Source organism: Microcebus murinus, chromosome 19 (genome assembly GCF_040939455.1).
Source record: "Microcebus murinus isolate Inina chromosome 19, M.murinus_Inina_mat1.0, whole genome shotgun sequence".
Lineage (NCBI taxonomy): Eukaryota > Metazoa > Chordata > Mammalia > Primates > Cheirogaleidae > Microcebus > Microcebus murinus.
The window spans coordinates 31,139,955-31,154,138 of record NC_134122.1 but is presented as its reverse complement, the minus strand read 5'-3'; the positions used below and the strand labels follow the sequence as shown (position 1 = coordinate 31,154,138).

Here is a 14,184-nt window from a genome sequence, read left to right as displayed (position 1 = left end):
TGGCAATACGCATGCTCCACGCCTCTCCCGCCTTCCTTTTTCCTTGATTGGCTACAAGGGCCGAAGCGCTGGGAGCAACCCGCACCTCCCATTGGCCAGTTCATTTTGCACCGCCGGCTTGATGCATTCAACATGGCAGCTGCGCGCGGCTTGAGGCGGCCGCGGTCGTTTCAGTGGAGGTTGTGGCAGGCCTGGAGATTTTCACAACATTCGGCATCGGGCCTGGGCGCGAGGACTTATTCCCGGGGCGACGCCTCGTACTCGCGCACAGCGCTCTATGAGCTGCTCGACGTCCCCACCACGGCCACGCAGGCGCAGATCAAGGCCGCCTACTACCGGCAGAGCTTCCTCTACCACCCGGACCGCAACTCGGGGAGCGCCGAGGCCACCGAGCGCTTCACGCGCATCTCCCAGGCCTACGTGGTGCTGGGCAGTGCCACCCTCCGTCGCAAGTATGACCGCGGTCTGCTCATTGACGAGGACCTGCGCGGACCTGGCGTCAAGCCCTCCAAGATGCCCACACGGGACGCCGGCTTTCCCCGTCCCCCGCCGGCCGCCTCTCGGGCCGGATACGGCGCTCCGGGCGCTAACCGCACCATGTTCGACTTCGACGCCTTCTACCAGGCGCACTACGGAGAACAGCTGGAGCGGGAACGGCGCCTGAGGGCCCGGCGGGAGGCCCTTCGCAAGCAGCAGGAGGACCGGGCCAACAAAGGCTTGCAGTGGGACCAGATCCGAGACTCTGCTTTCATTGTCGTTTTCCTCACAATCTTTGCTGTCTTCGGCTTTCGTATTTAATCGGAGAAAGGAGGGAAGGGGAGCTTCCCCAGCCAGCCCTGAGTAAACGGCCTTTCACGTCTTCTGAACCCTTGGCCTGCGTTTGTCTACCTCTACTGGGGTCTGAAGGAACGCCCTGCCCTCCCCGACCTGCCCGGCTTAGCCTGTGACCTGCACGTCCCTCCCCTACGCTCCACAAAAGGAGACTTTTTGATGCCTAAGAAAGAGGAGTCCCGAAAGCCCAGGAGTGAAGGGTTTTCTGGAATCCCTGGGTGCCTGCTTCCAGCGGTTGCCTTCCTGATGTTGTCGATTTCTGGAACACTTGCTCTAGCTTTATTGTAAAGCCCTGAGCAAGATTTATCTGCTCCTGCCCCACATATGTACCGCAGGGTTCCTGTGTAACCTTGAAACGTGCCATGTGACCAATTGTTGGCTGCCAAAAGAAAAAGTCTGGGGTTGTACGAACTTGTCTTTCTGTGAGTTCCCCAGGCCACAGGTGAGACCTGATCCAGAGTAAAAATGTGATCTTTGGAAAATTTGCCATTCCTCCCTCCACGGTCAGCCCCACACTGCACTCTTCATTTTGTTGGTTGCATTCGGGAGTGGGAAAACAAGGTCATCAAGCATAAGGAATGAGTTCCTGTGCCTATATTTATCTGATGTGTGACCTTGGAGATGTTACTCTGTGGACATGACAGCAGAGGAGTAAATCTGTCACGCTTTATTGCCCATAGTTCTAATCCATGGTGATTACAACATAATGTTAGTAGGGCCAGGTATATCCTTGGGACAGTGTGCCTGTCACCTGGTCATCCCTTTACCTGCCAGCCCCATCCCTAACTGTGCAGCCCATCCCCTTAGAGTCCCATGAGTGTGACCCAAGCTCCTCTTTAACTTGCAGTGCTCATCACAGGCCCCACACATCCTTGAAAGAAGGCTGCCTGAGGCTGGGGGAATCCTTGGGGGTTTGGAGTAGACAGGACTACTGAAGGATAGGAAGCTTGCTGAAGGTGGAGACTTGGTTCCTTATGCATAGCTGGCTAAAGGTGTTTGTTTTTTTTGGTTTTTTTAAAATTTCCAATTCATGCAAAATAGTTGGTCAGAGCTGCAGGAGTAAGGCTGTCTTACCCCCGAGTCACCGGATGTAGGGAGTGGGTTGGCTGTGAGATTGTAGTGTTTGTGCACTGGGACTGACCGTTAAGCTGTGGGAGACAAAAACTCTTGCAGAAGGTCCACGGCAAGGATGAGGGCCTAAGTCTGGGCTCTAAACAAAGCCAGAGCTGGTTTGCTATATTACTGAGTGCAGTTGAGTGCAATTCTTGCTCTCAAATGTTAAAACTCCTTATGTAAATTGGGGTAAACCCTCACCTAGTCCAGCTTGGCCTCCTGAAAACCATTCAGGTCCCACCTGGAGGCTGGGGGTAAGCTCCCAGTCACCACTTTGCAGTGCCCATGTGATTCAATAGTAAAGATTTAAGCCCACCCTGGTTCAGACTTGCTTGGCTCAGTGAGCCTTGATTGGGTGGAGGGAGGACATGTACTTTTGAAAAAGAACATTTAATGTTATTATGTTTCACATTTGGAAAACAAGCTGGGAAGTCTGTTATTTTTGAAAAACAAACAACAGGAAGTGGAGCATAGTGAAATGTACAAGCTAGTGATTCTAAACCAATAAAGTGGGACATAACAGAGTCCTTGGGGCTAAGGCTCTTGGTTTCTGTCCAAAGGAGTTGGGTTCTTTTGGTTTGTAAAAGCATTAGGGTCTATAAAAGCATGGGCCCTTTTGTATAGAGCTCTCAAGTTTGTTTTCCCTCAGTGAAGATCATAACTAAGAAGGTTCCCTGTGGCCCCAGAATCTCGAGTAGATAGAAAGTTTCAGACTAAGGATGGGTCCAGACTAAGTGAAACTTCTGGAACATTCCATGCAACTCTAAGCACGGCAGTCTATAAAGTTTATAAACCATTGCCAAGCCTCTCCCATGGCCCAAAACTAGGCCCACTCTGATAGTATCCATCCCCACCTGCCTGAGCTCATTTTAGGCCAGAGCTGATCTGTGATGGATTCCACTCCCTGCCCTCCCTTAAAACAGTCTGGGCTCTTCATGGAAAGGGAGATGTGTGGGAGGATTTATGAAGGCCTTCCAATTGGTTCCCATGGTAATATTCTCCCCCCTCAACCCCCATTCCCCATGTTGTTGTTCTCTTTCCTTGCTCCTTACCTACCCTAGCAAGGGGAGGCTGAACTAGGCCACGGACATTAGCCCCTGCCTTCTATGGGCTATTCTCCAGTTCCTGAGAGTGGAGAAAGTCTGAGACATGCCCAGCCTTAGTCCTTTTTCTTTTTTTGGTCACAAACTAAAACAAGACTCCCTAGAAGTTTAGACCTGGAATGGGAGACTAGGGCAAAAGGGACTCAGCCTGCCCCCAGGCTGTGCTCAGTAGGGTGGGAATGGGGGTGCAAGTTTAGTACAAGGCTGAGTGAGCAGCAGGCACAGGTCCTGCATGGGGAAACTTGGGCAACAAATTAGAAATCAAAGCTGCATCTGTCTAGGCAATTGCCAGTGTTAAACAATAGTGTTTGAACTTGATCAGGACTTTATTCCTCCTGAGCCAAACTGCTTTTCCCCCTCTGTTGCCCCTTATTTATTGCTGGGTGAAATGACCCTTTGCAGATCCCAGTGTTGAGGAAGTAGGATTCCTCCCTATTTACTTCCATCTCAGGTTCCGGCATTTCATTCACTGGGTGCACCTCTGTAATTATCCCAGTATGAGCCAAGATAATTAAGAACAGTTTACCTTAGGTTACAGAGTTGTCGATTGAGTCATGATTGACTTTGAAAGTCCTTATACCCTCAGTCTAAGGCTAATGCACCAACACTCCCTTTTTTGGGAAATTGGAGAGGTCTGTGTTTCAAACCTTTGGGCTTCCTGAAGGTCACCAGATGCTGTGAAAACAAGTTGAGAGAAGGGACAGCTGGTAAGTGGTGGCACTACCTCAATCCTCACTCTTGAACTCACTGCACTAGAAAACTTGGCTCCATCCTGGCCTTGCCTCCTCTTAGTTCCTCCGCACTGCCACCTGCCATGAGCAAGATCATGGGAGAAAACTGAGCTCAGTGGCACATGCCTATAGTCCCAGTTATTCAGGGGGCCGAGGCAGAAGGATGTCTTGAAACTGGGAGTTCAAAGCTGCAGGGAGTCGCTGTGAAGAGCCACCACACTCCAGCCTGGGCAACAGAGCAAGACCCTGTCTCTCTTTTTGACCAGCCTTGTCTGCCCTCAGCTCACTCTCAGATGCAGCTTGCAGCCCTGGTGGGTTTGTACAAAGTGGCTGAGTGTCCCTCTGTCAATGTCTTAAAATCATAGTGAAATCTGAGTCTGGTCCTCACAACCTTGCATACACCAAAAATGCTCAGCGCTCTCATCCCATGCAGGAAGCTCATGCAGAGAGTTCATCTGGCACCATTTGTCCTAAGGTCAGTGTCACTATGGATCTAGCCATTTTTTTTATTTTTTATTTTTTTTGAGACAGTCTCACTTTGTTGCTCAGGCTAGAGTGAGTGCCGTGGCGTCAGCCTAGCTCACAGCAACCTCAATCTCCTGGACTCAAGCGATCCTACTGCCTCAGCCTCCCGAGTAGCTGGGACTACAGGCATGTGCCACCATGCCCGGCTAATTTTTTTGTATATATATTTTTAGTTGGTCAATTAGTTTCTTTCTATTTTTTAGTAGAGGCGGGGTCTTGCTTCGTTCGGCTGGTTTCGAACTCCTGACCTTGAGCAATCTACCCGCCTCGGCCTCCCAGAGTGCTAGGATTACAGGCGTGAGCCACCATGCCTGGCCTGGATCTAGCCATTTTGTCATTGTCTTCAGGCTGGGGTCCTGTCACTAGCCTTTTAGTGGGTTGACTCCCTCTCCCATTCTGCCTTTGTCCCTTCAGCATTCACACTCTCAGCCATCAGAGGGGACCGCCACATGACAAAAGAAGGCTTGTTTCAGAAGACCAAGAGCAGACTGAGATTTGGGTTCACGGGCCACAGCCAACCTCCAGAAGGTGTTTAACAGGCAAAGTGTCCTTAATTACTTTAGCCAACATTCAAAACTTGGGAGACTTTGCATAGAGAGAGATTTCTGGCCTCTCAAAAAATGAGAAAAATCTGCCACAGCTGAGCTCACATACCTGCATTACCACTGTGGGAAAAGCTGAGTAACATCTGCCCTTTGAGATAAGACATTGCTCCCCAGTTTGTTGCACTTCCACCAACAGAGGCAAAGCGTAGAAAGCCTTTATCCACACTTGCACCATTTTCCCATAGTAGAGAAATATTTCTCCATCTCATGTCCGTCAAGAGGGAAAATTGAAAGAAAGAAAAAAAAAAAAAAGGACCATGCATTTCCAGAAAAGTGGGGGCAGGAGTATTTATTTGTGGAAACAGACTACTTTACACCTCTGTGTCACCTCCCTGGCCCCTACAGGCTTTGAGTTTACAGATTCCCACGCTACATTGTATGTTGTTGCAAGAGCCCACACTTTATGCAGGGAGGCCGAACGTCAACCTTATTTTCATTGTGGGACAAGGAGACTCTTTTGAGAGGTCTACAGCAGCGGCAAACTCTTAGACAAAAGCCAGAGACCCTCGATATAGGAACACCATTCCTCCACTTAGTCTGTGTAAAATCCTTCTATAAATTGGGATAATGCCGCAGCAAGTCCAACTTGGTCTCTTGGAAACCATTCGATTCTCTCTAGCCTTGGAGGTGATTCTCTCTAGGCAAGCTCTTAGATATGGCTTTGCAGGGACCACACAGTTCGATTTGAGCCCACTCTGGTTCAGGCCCGCTTAGCTCAGTGAGCCTTGATTGATAAAACAGCACATTTAATGTTATTGTTTCCTACTTGGAAGCCAAGGGGGGAAGCTTAGAAAAATAGGCAGAACCTAGTGATTCCCAAACAAGGAGGTGTTCATGACGAACTTTCTTGAGGAACAGGGAACTCTCTTTATCAAAAAGGAATGGGTGTTTCGTTATTTGGGGAATTTTTTGGTTTTGTTTTGTAAAAGCACAGGTAGTCTGTAATAGACAGGACCTTTCTCATGGGCCCCTTGACGTAGGCCCTTCACTGTATTCTCTCCCATAGACCACAGCCGGGAACACGGCCTGTGGCCTCACAACCTGGAAGGTAGAAGTTGCAGGTTTCAGGCAAAAGGGAGGGCTCAGATTGCCTAAAATCTTCCAGAATATTCCTTCAAACGGGGGGGGGGGGGTAATGAAGTCTTTTAACCATCCAACTCTAAGCCTTTCCCATGACCCACCAAAACTAGGCCCACTGCCTCAGGTGGTTTTCAGGCTAGAGGTGAACGCCGAGGTGTCTCACTCCCTATACCTCTAAAGAGGAGTCAGCTCTGTGGAAGGGGAAGGGTGGGGGAGGCCTTTTAAAGGACCCCATCTGGTTCCCAAGGTAACACTCTTCTTTCCCAGTCCATGTCTTGCCAGGGTTTTAACTTTCTCTGCTTCTTATCTGCCCTGGGGAGGGGAGGCTGAGCCAGGTAGCTGCTGCCTTCTAGAGGCTGCTCCCCAATTCATGATAGCTGAGAAAGACTCAGATGTGTCCAACCTTAGTCCCTTTTCTCCTTTTGGTTACAAACTAAAACAAAACTCCCTGGAAGCTTGGACCAGGAATGAGAAGCCAGGGCAAGAGGGGCCTAACCCGCCCCAGGCTGTGCAAACAGGAAGAGGTCTCCAAAACTGTTCAGTCTTCTGTCATCTAAGCAGGCACCCAGTGGTTCTGGTACCCTTCAGCCTCTAGCAGCTCAAGTGCCAGCAGTGAGGAAAGTAGGAGAACCAAGGCCAAGGAAGGATGGAAGTTCTCAAGTGGGCACTCTCAGTGCTTGAACTGTGCCCCTACAGAGGAGGAATCTGACTGCCTGGGCCTGGAGGGCTCTAAAGCTCACCCTGGCCAGCCCCTGCAGCCATTGCCTACATCTCTAGAGAGCCCACGAAGCAGTCACTCAGGCACTGCTCACACATATCAGGGTGGGGGCCGCCTGCCTCCAGGAGCAGCCTCAGTAACATGACAGCCTCATACTGAACTAAGATCAGGCTCTCTGGTTTCCACTCATTGGTCTTGGCTGTGACCTCTGGCTCTGCTGTCTCTGCCTTTAGAGATTCAAAGACTAAACATCACAACACATATTTCAAACAGGTCCCTTTAACTGTTCTTCATGGGACTTAGTCCCAGTCCTCTTTCTCATCCTTATTACCCCAAAGGTGACACTTTTGGAGGTCCCTCTTATAGTAAAAAACTCCAGTAAAAAGTAGAGCCAACCCAATGTCTCCCTCTTTCGAGATGGTTGTCCCTATTAACATGGACCAAGACCACATTAGCTTTGTGGGCTTCTACAGCATCGACTGTCCCCTCTTGTTTGCAAGAACTCCATGCCTCCCTGGCAAACGTCATCTCATTAAACTTGACCTCAGCTGTTCCAGGGCATGTTCCTGCTTTCCCATCTTTGTGTTCTACACTCACAGCCAAGCTGGCTACTTAGTGTTCCCCCTAGCTAAAGACAGATGTCTTGGGTCCTACAGAACCCCGTGTTACTCAGTGGGAGTGGATGTTTGGCAGGTCCCATCCTGATTGGACTTATAGGCGACCCAAGAAAAGAAAGTGCATACAGGTAAGGCAGTTGGAGAACCGTGATGGAGCAGAGTGTGCTTCTGACCAGAAGTGCTGGGAAGTTAAGAGTTAGGAAATGCTCTCATGGGTTGGTAAGCAGAGAAGGCTTCATGGAAGAGGCAGCAGTGGTGCCGGACCTGAAGGACAGCTGGGCTGTGGGTGGGCAGAGGAAGGGAAGGCATCTCAAGAGTAGGCAGCGCAGGAGCTGAGATGAGGCTGCAACGGCAGAGTGGCTGGTTGAGGGAGCAGAGAGGAGTCGGGCAGCATCGTCATCCTCATCATCACATTTATTGACGGCCCCTAGGAGGCGGGGCTGGGGACAGAACATACAAAGACAAGGACCTGCCCTCAAAAAGGTTCCATTCTAAGGAGACGGGGACAGAAAAATACAGAATGGTCTTTCCTGGGGATGGCCCACTCTCACCTGTGCAGGTCAGAAGCCCTGGCCTACCTTGCCCCAGGGTCTGGAGCATGAGCGGCACATAGTAGCTCCAGGGCCACGATGTCCCTGGCCCCACAGCTGGGGCCTGACCACCTGGCTCCTAGGCAGTAGGCCCCAGAACTGGGGGGAAGGTAGGCTCAGGACATGATGTAAAACACTCCTGTCGGCCTTGGCATTGTGCAAGCCCAGTGGAGTGGTAGGTGCAACAGGCCCCTAGGCAGGGCCCCTGCAGGAAGCAGGCATCTTCCCAGGCCCCCATGGGTAAGTAAAGTTCTTTCATCGGGGCTGGTCCATCACCCTGGAGGCCCCAGCCGGGGAGACAAAAAGGGCAGAGTTTCCTCAGTGCCAGAGGCAGAACACCCTGCCCACCCCACCCCAGCCCTCTCTGGGCATCTTCCAGGTGTCCCTCCTCCCCAGCTCAGCCTCCAGGGCCAGGGCCTGCCTGAGGCCAGGGGGAGGGGCCTGCCCCTCCCCCCACCCAGAAAGTGGGGGGGAGGAGGAGCCACGCATCAAGTTTGTCTAGGCCCCCCCACTGGGGGGCCATACCCTGGATCCTACCGGTGGGGGGGCTCTGGCTGGGAGGGCCGAGGGCTCAGCAGAGGGGCCGGGCCAAGGGGGCACCCGGGGGAGCCCTTCAGTGGGGGCACTGGGCGGGAGTCCAAGGGGGGCAAGCTCCGGGGCACTGCTGGTGGCCCCCGGGCGGCCCCCGTGGGCAGGACAGCTGCAGCAGGGAAGGGTTTGGGGGGATCAGCAGCCGCAGTGGGGGCCGGCTGGGCAGAGCGCTCCCGTCGCCGCAGCAGCTCCTGCAGCTTCTCAGCCTGGGTCCGCCTCAGGTGGGCCAGGGCACGGCCACGCTGGAAGGCGGGCAGGAAGGCCTCCAGGCTCTGCTCGCCCAGCAGCAGCTGCTCCATCTGCTCCTGGGCCAGGAGGGAAGGAGAACTTGGGAGGAGTACGACCACAACTGAGGGCCAGCCTCTCTCCCGCCTACCCTCAGCCCTCCCCATGGTGGCCACCCCACAGCTAGCGGACAGGCACCCAGCCTGGGCCTGCCTCTGACTTGCTGAGTGACTGCGGACAAATGTCCTCCTTACTTATATATAAAATGAGAGTACCATCACCAGACTGGCTGGGTCAGACATGAGGCAGGATCAGAGGTAGGGACATATCTGAAGTATAGACTTACGTGTCTCTCCTCAAGACACCCAAGCAGGGCCTGGGTCCCCTCTTCCCCCACCCCCTTCAACTCACTGAGCACTCCACTCCCACCCCAGCACCAAGTCTGCCCCAGCTGACCCAGCCCTAGGCTGCCCCAAGACAGTCACAGGGGAGCCAGAGGAAAAGTCACATGCAGGAAAGTGAGCCCTGCTGTCTAGTGCTGGCTGGGGAGTGAACAGCAATGCCAGGCTCTCCTGTGGACCAAGCACTCCGGGTAGGCTTCCCGGAGGAGGGGCTCCCGAGCCTGTGGTGTAAGAATGAGCAGGGGAGTGGGTGGGATGGCCTCCCTCCCAGACCCCAGGCCCAACCACCTGCTCCTCACCTCAGCCTCCTGTTCAGCTTCCTCCAGCTCAGCCTGCAGCCAGCCCAGCGCGCAGTGGGGGCTCCAGCGATGTGTGCTCTCCTCTGAGGGCCACAGAGAAACAGAGTGAACAGCCTGTGCCCTCAGAGCCTGTCACTGGGGATAGACAGGCCAGAGCCCCAGGGCTCTGGCTCTCCCCTTGAATCTATGCTTCCCTTCCCCTGTCCGGAACCTCAGTTTCTGTGCAATGTCCGTGTAATCAGTTTGTGTATCCTCCCCCACCACGATTCTGTTCCCCATCCTAGTCCAAAAGAAAAAGCAGGGTCTTTGTCTCCCAGAGCATCTTGGGGGGCCCTTGGATTTGGGTCCTCTTTCTCCCCTGTCCAGGGTCCCCTTTCTCCAACCCATCTGTACTCACCTACCGCTCACTTCCCCAACTCCATTTTCCAGGAGGCCAGGTCTGCCTAAGTCCCAGCCTTTAGTGCCCGGCCAACCAGCCAGATGGCCCCTGCCCACCCCCACCCCAGGCAGTTCCCCCAGATGTCCCCTCACCCAGTCGCTGCAGCTTGTCCGCGCAGTTTTCGGCCACCTCACGAAGCTCCTGGTACTTGATGGCCAGGGCAGCCCGGCCCATCTCCAGGCGGGGCCGCAGGGCCAGGTTCTCCTTGGCCAGCGCGTAGTTGGAGGCCAGGCACGCCTCGCGCTCCAGCTGCAGGCCCTGGAACTGACCGCGGACAAGTGCTGAGAGACCCAAGAAGGGAGTCTGCCCAGTGCCCTTACTGCCAGCCTGGGGGACAGTACCATGGGACAGGCCAAAGGCACCTGTACGGCCCCCAACCTTCATGGTAGGAAGCCCAACAGGTGAAGGGCCTTCCAGAAGCCCAGGCCCGACCTGGCTTTGCCTTGAGCCCCCTCTCAGAACCTCAGTTTCTTCAACAAAGCAAGTTAAAAACCTCTACCTTATGGGGTTGTTGGGAGGCTTAAGTGAGGAAAACTACGAAGGCCTCTACAAATGTTAGTTAATTTTTAATTTTTCAATTAATATGTCTGCTCAAGTCCCTGAGGAGTTCCCCTCCCTCCTCTGTCCCATTTTCCATGCATGGGCAGCTTCTCTCTCGTTCCAGGCCTTTGTCTGCTTCCTCCTCAGGTGTTTGTGCCAAAAACACTCCCACCCTTCCTCTTACTCTCCAGAGTAAGGTCTGCACCCTGTCCCTTCATTGCACCCCCCCTCCCCCAGGGTCACCCACTCTTCCCTTCCTACCCCCTCCTCTGTCCTCCAGTGGAACCCCTGCGCCCCACGGAATACACACCCCCTTTTCCTCCCTGCTCCCGTGGCACCTGCTCCCTGCTTTCCTCCTCTTGCAGAAGCAGACCCTGGCCCTGGAGAAGGCTTTTTCCTTGTTTCCAAGAGGGCCCAGCCTCCCCTCCCTGCCCCTGGAGAACGCACTCCCCTCCATCTGTCCCCTGTAGGATGCACACGCCCCTCCTCGTCAGCCTCCTTCCAACACACACTTTCCCTTTCTGCCCCCCACAGACAACCAGCCCGGGCCTATCTCCCGTGAAATATACAACTTTCTCTTATGGTGGCCTATGGAATACACACCTCAGCTTTCAGTAGCCCTCCCCAGTGAAAGCCACAAAGCCCCCTCGTGCGCCCCCAGACTGCGTAGCCCCCCAACGGTCCACCCAGGTGTCAAAAAGGCCCCTAGTTCTCCCTATGCAAGGCGCCTCCCCTTTCTGGCCCTACAGAACGTGGGTGTGCGAGCCAGGGCCCCCCACAACACAGCCACTCCTGCCCCCCGGAACACACCTCCCCGGAGCATCCGCTGTAGGACGCGCCTCGCGGCCATCCCGGGGGTGCACGGGCGCCTCCCCGGGTGCCCCGCGCCCCACCCGCCCCAGGCCAGCTCTGGGCGCCCCCTCCCTCGGGGGCGGCTCCGCGGGGCCCACTCGTACGTGCCAGGCTCCCGCGTCCACGGGCGGCCCCGCGGCCCGGCCCGCGCGGCCCTTCGGTCGGTCGGCAGGTCCGGCAGGCCGCGGCCCGTCCCCCGCGCCCCCCGCCCGCGCCCCCCGCGCTACCTTCCTGCTGAGCCGCACGATCCGGTCCAGCTTGGGCTCATCCTGAAGCAGGTCCCGGAGCTGCCCGGTGCTGAGGATCCCAAAGCGCCCCGGGCTGCCGGGCTCCGGCCCCGCCCGCGCCGCCCGGGCCCGGTACATGCCGCCCGCCCGCGCCCCCAGCTCGGCTGCTGGCTCGGCCCGCTCGGCCCGCTCCTCCCCGGCTCCGCTCCGCTCCGCTCCGGCTCCGGGATCCGGCTCCGGCTCCGGCCGCGCGCGCCGCTCCGCCGCCAGGGGGCGCCCCGCCCGCTCTTAAAGGGGCCGCGCCGCCGGGGCTGGGGGTGGGGCAGGGAGGGGGCGGGCCGCACCCCTCCCCGCCCAGGCCGAGCCGCGCCCGCCTTCGGCACCCCGGGATGCCCCGCAAACTGATCTTCCCGCCCCCTCCCGAAATCTGAGTCTGGTCTCTCCACACCCCTCCACCAGGCTACCACTCACCACGCCCCCAGGCACGGACTCTCCCACCCAGGCGTTCACAATTTGCAGGGCTACTTCACGTTTCCCCCGTGGATTGGCACAATTTTCTACGTTTGGCTGGGCGCTAGGAGCTCTGCCCGGCTGCTAACTTGCACAAGTCGCTCTCCCTCCCCCAGCCTCAGTTTTCTCTTCTGTAAAATGGGGCGACAAAACACACCATGAGGACTAGAGCTAGTGACTGCTGAGTGCCTTACATGTAGTGAATACCTACTGTGAGTTGTTATTTTTGGATATGGGGAAACATCCGAAGTGATGTCACTTCCCCCAAGCCACGTTACAGGTAAATGATAGACAATCCCCATTCTTTCTGTTTGTGCAGTGTCCACAGAGCATATGATGCCTCTCTGCACTGGGCCCTGGGCCAGGCCTTGCGAGGACATTGTCCCTGCCCTCAGGGAGCTCATGGATTAAGGCGGAGTCACAATGCCACTCAGGTAACTCCAGTGCAAGACAAAATAACAGGTGTCACTCCGATCATTTCTTTGTGATTCCCATGAATGCCAGATATGTCCTGTACCTTATCTGCACAGCTAGACTCAGCTGGTACCCTTGTCCCCATCTCAGGAAGCAGACGCTCAGACATTAAGTCAAACAGTGAGTGAGCTTGGTCCCCTTGGCCACACTGCTACAACAAAACAGAGGTGGAATCAGGGCAGTCAGAAAGGCTCGCTAGAGGAGGTGACATTTGAGCTGGGTTTCAAAGGATGAATAGGAGTTCTGAAGTTGAAGGAGAAAATAATGCAACCAAAGAGAAGTGTATGGACCAAGGCAGAGGGGCTGAAAGGGACCAGAAAGGACTCTCCTAATACAGTTAAAGCACAGGGGACAGGCATGGTGCAGATGTCCGGGACAGAAGGCAGGACAGGCTTGTTAACAGACCATGAAGGGAACACTTCTTCCACATTTTTATGACAACTGAAATTTGGTTCTGCCCCTGAAGACACATCTGGAGGCTGAGGCACTGTGGCTCATGCCTGTAATCCCAGTGCTTTAGGAGGCCAAGGCAGGAGGGTTGCTTGAGGCCTGAAGTTCAAGACCAGCCTGGGCAACATATCAAGACCTCTTCTCGACAAAAAGTAAAAGAATGAACTGGGCATACCTATAGTCAGTCCTAGCTACTCTGGAGGCTGAAGCAGGAGGATCGCTGGAGCCCAGGAGTTCAAAGGTACCGTGAGCTATGATGACACCACTGCACTCCAGTCTGGGCAACGAAGTGAGACCCTATATCTAAAAAAACCAAAAACCTCATCTGGAACATCACCACATCACCACCTTCAGGAAGCCCTCTCCATCTCACCTCCTCAGGCCGTATGCTGTTCCCCTTTCCTCTGGACCCACACAGCCCCTTCCCGGTTTCCTGCTACAAACTCCTTGGTTCTGCCCGATTTCCCTATCGGGGCCTCCGTGGGCACCTCCCACTTGGGGCCACTGGCCTTCTCCATCCTAAGAGGCACTGGTCAGATCTGATGGGAGGCTCCTGTCTCGGCCTACCCCCTCTATCTCACCGATCCTTCTTTGTTCAGCCCCAATGTCCCACAACAATGTCCCTGTAAACTTGCCCCACACTCAGACCTCCAGGCCCAGTGCTGCCCCTCTCAGCAGGTAACTCCACTGCACAGCGCATGGAGAAGCTGCCATGGGTCTCACCTTCACCTGTCTCCTCTAAGATGCCTTGTCCCACTCCATCAGGAATGTCTCTCTCTCTTGCTCAGTCTCTTGCACTTTCAATTTCCACCTTTAGACTGACACCTCCCTTTCACCGCTCCCCAACATTTTGAAAGTACCTCTACATTCTGCACTTACTTCCTGTGTCCGTTTCCTCAACGCCCTCTCACTCCTTTACTCAGTCTTTCTTCACCTTAGCACCACTTCAAGGGCACCCCGCTAGCCAAGGTCATCGACCACCTTCTTACGGCCAGGGCCGCCCTTTTTCACACTCGACATCATTTTTGACCACCCTCTTGTTTGACATAAAAGTCAGAGCTCAGACATTTCATAGCTGTCAGATTGGCAAAACTTAAAAGTCTGATAACATCAAGTGTTGGTGAGGATGGGGAGCTCCAGGAACACTCATGCACCATTAGTGGGAGAGAGAATCAGCTTACCTTGGAGAGCTGTTTGACAAACTGGGTAATTCAAAGACGCTCCCATCAAGCTGGGTGTGTTGGTGCCCGCCTGTAGTCTCAG

The 14,184-nt window shown here is 54.7% G+C and overlaps 2 protein-coding genes across 2 annotated transcripts; one reads left to right on the top strand and one right to left on the bottom strand.

Moving 5' to 3' along the window:
* Positions 1 to 109: 109 nt before the first annotated feature.
* On the top strand, positions 110 to 2,468 carry DNAJC30 (DnaJ heat shock protein family (Hsp40) member C30). Its single transcript, XM_012742270.3, has one exon. The coding sequence runs from the start codon at positions 133 to 135 to the stop codon at positions 796 to 798; it is 666 nt and encodes a 221-aa protein (XP_012597724.2). The 5' UTR covers positions 110 to 132; the 3' UTR covers positions 799 to 2,468.
* Positions 2,469 to 5,182: 2,714 nt separating this feature from the next.
* On the bottom strand, positions 5,183 to 11,749 carry VPS37D (VPS37D subunit of ESCRT-I). Its single transcript, XM_012742271.3, has 4 exons — positions 11,488 to 11,749; positions 9,961 to 10,132; positions 9,430 to 9,512; positions 5,183 to 8,809 (listed from the first exon to the last, which is right to left on the bottom strand). Exons 1-4 carry the CDS (start codon positions 11,623 to 11,625, stop codon positions 8,447 to 8,449), a joined length of 756 nt encoding a protein of 251 aa, XP_012597725.1. The 5' UTR covers positions 11,626 to 11,749; the 3' UTR covers positions 5,183 to 8,446.
* Positions 11,750 to 14,184: the final 2,435 nt, after the last annotated feature.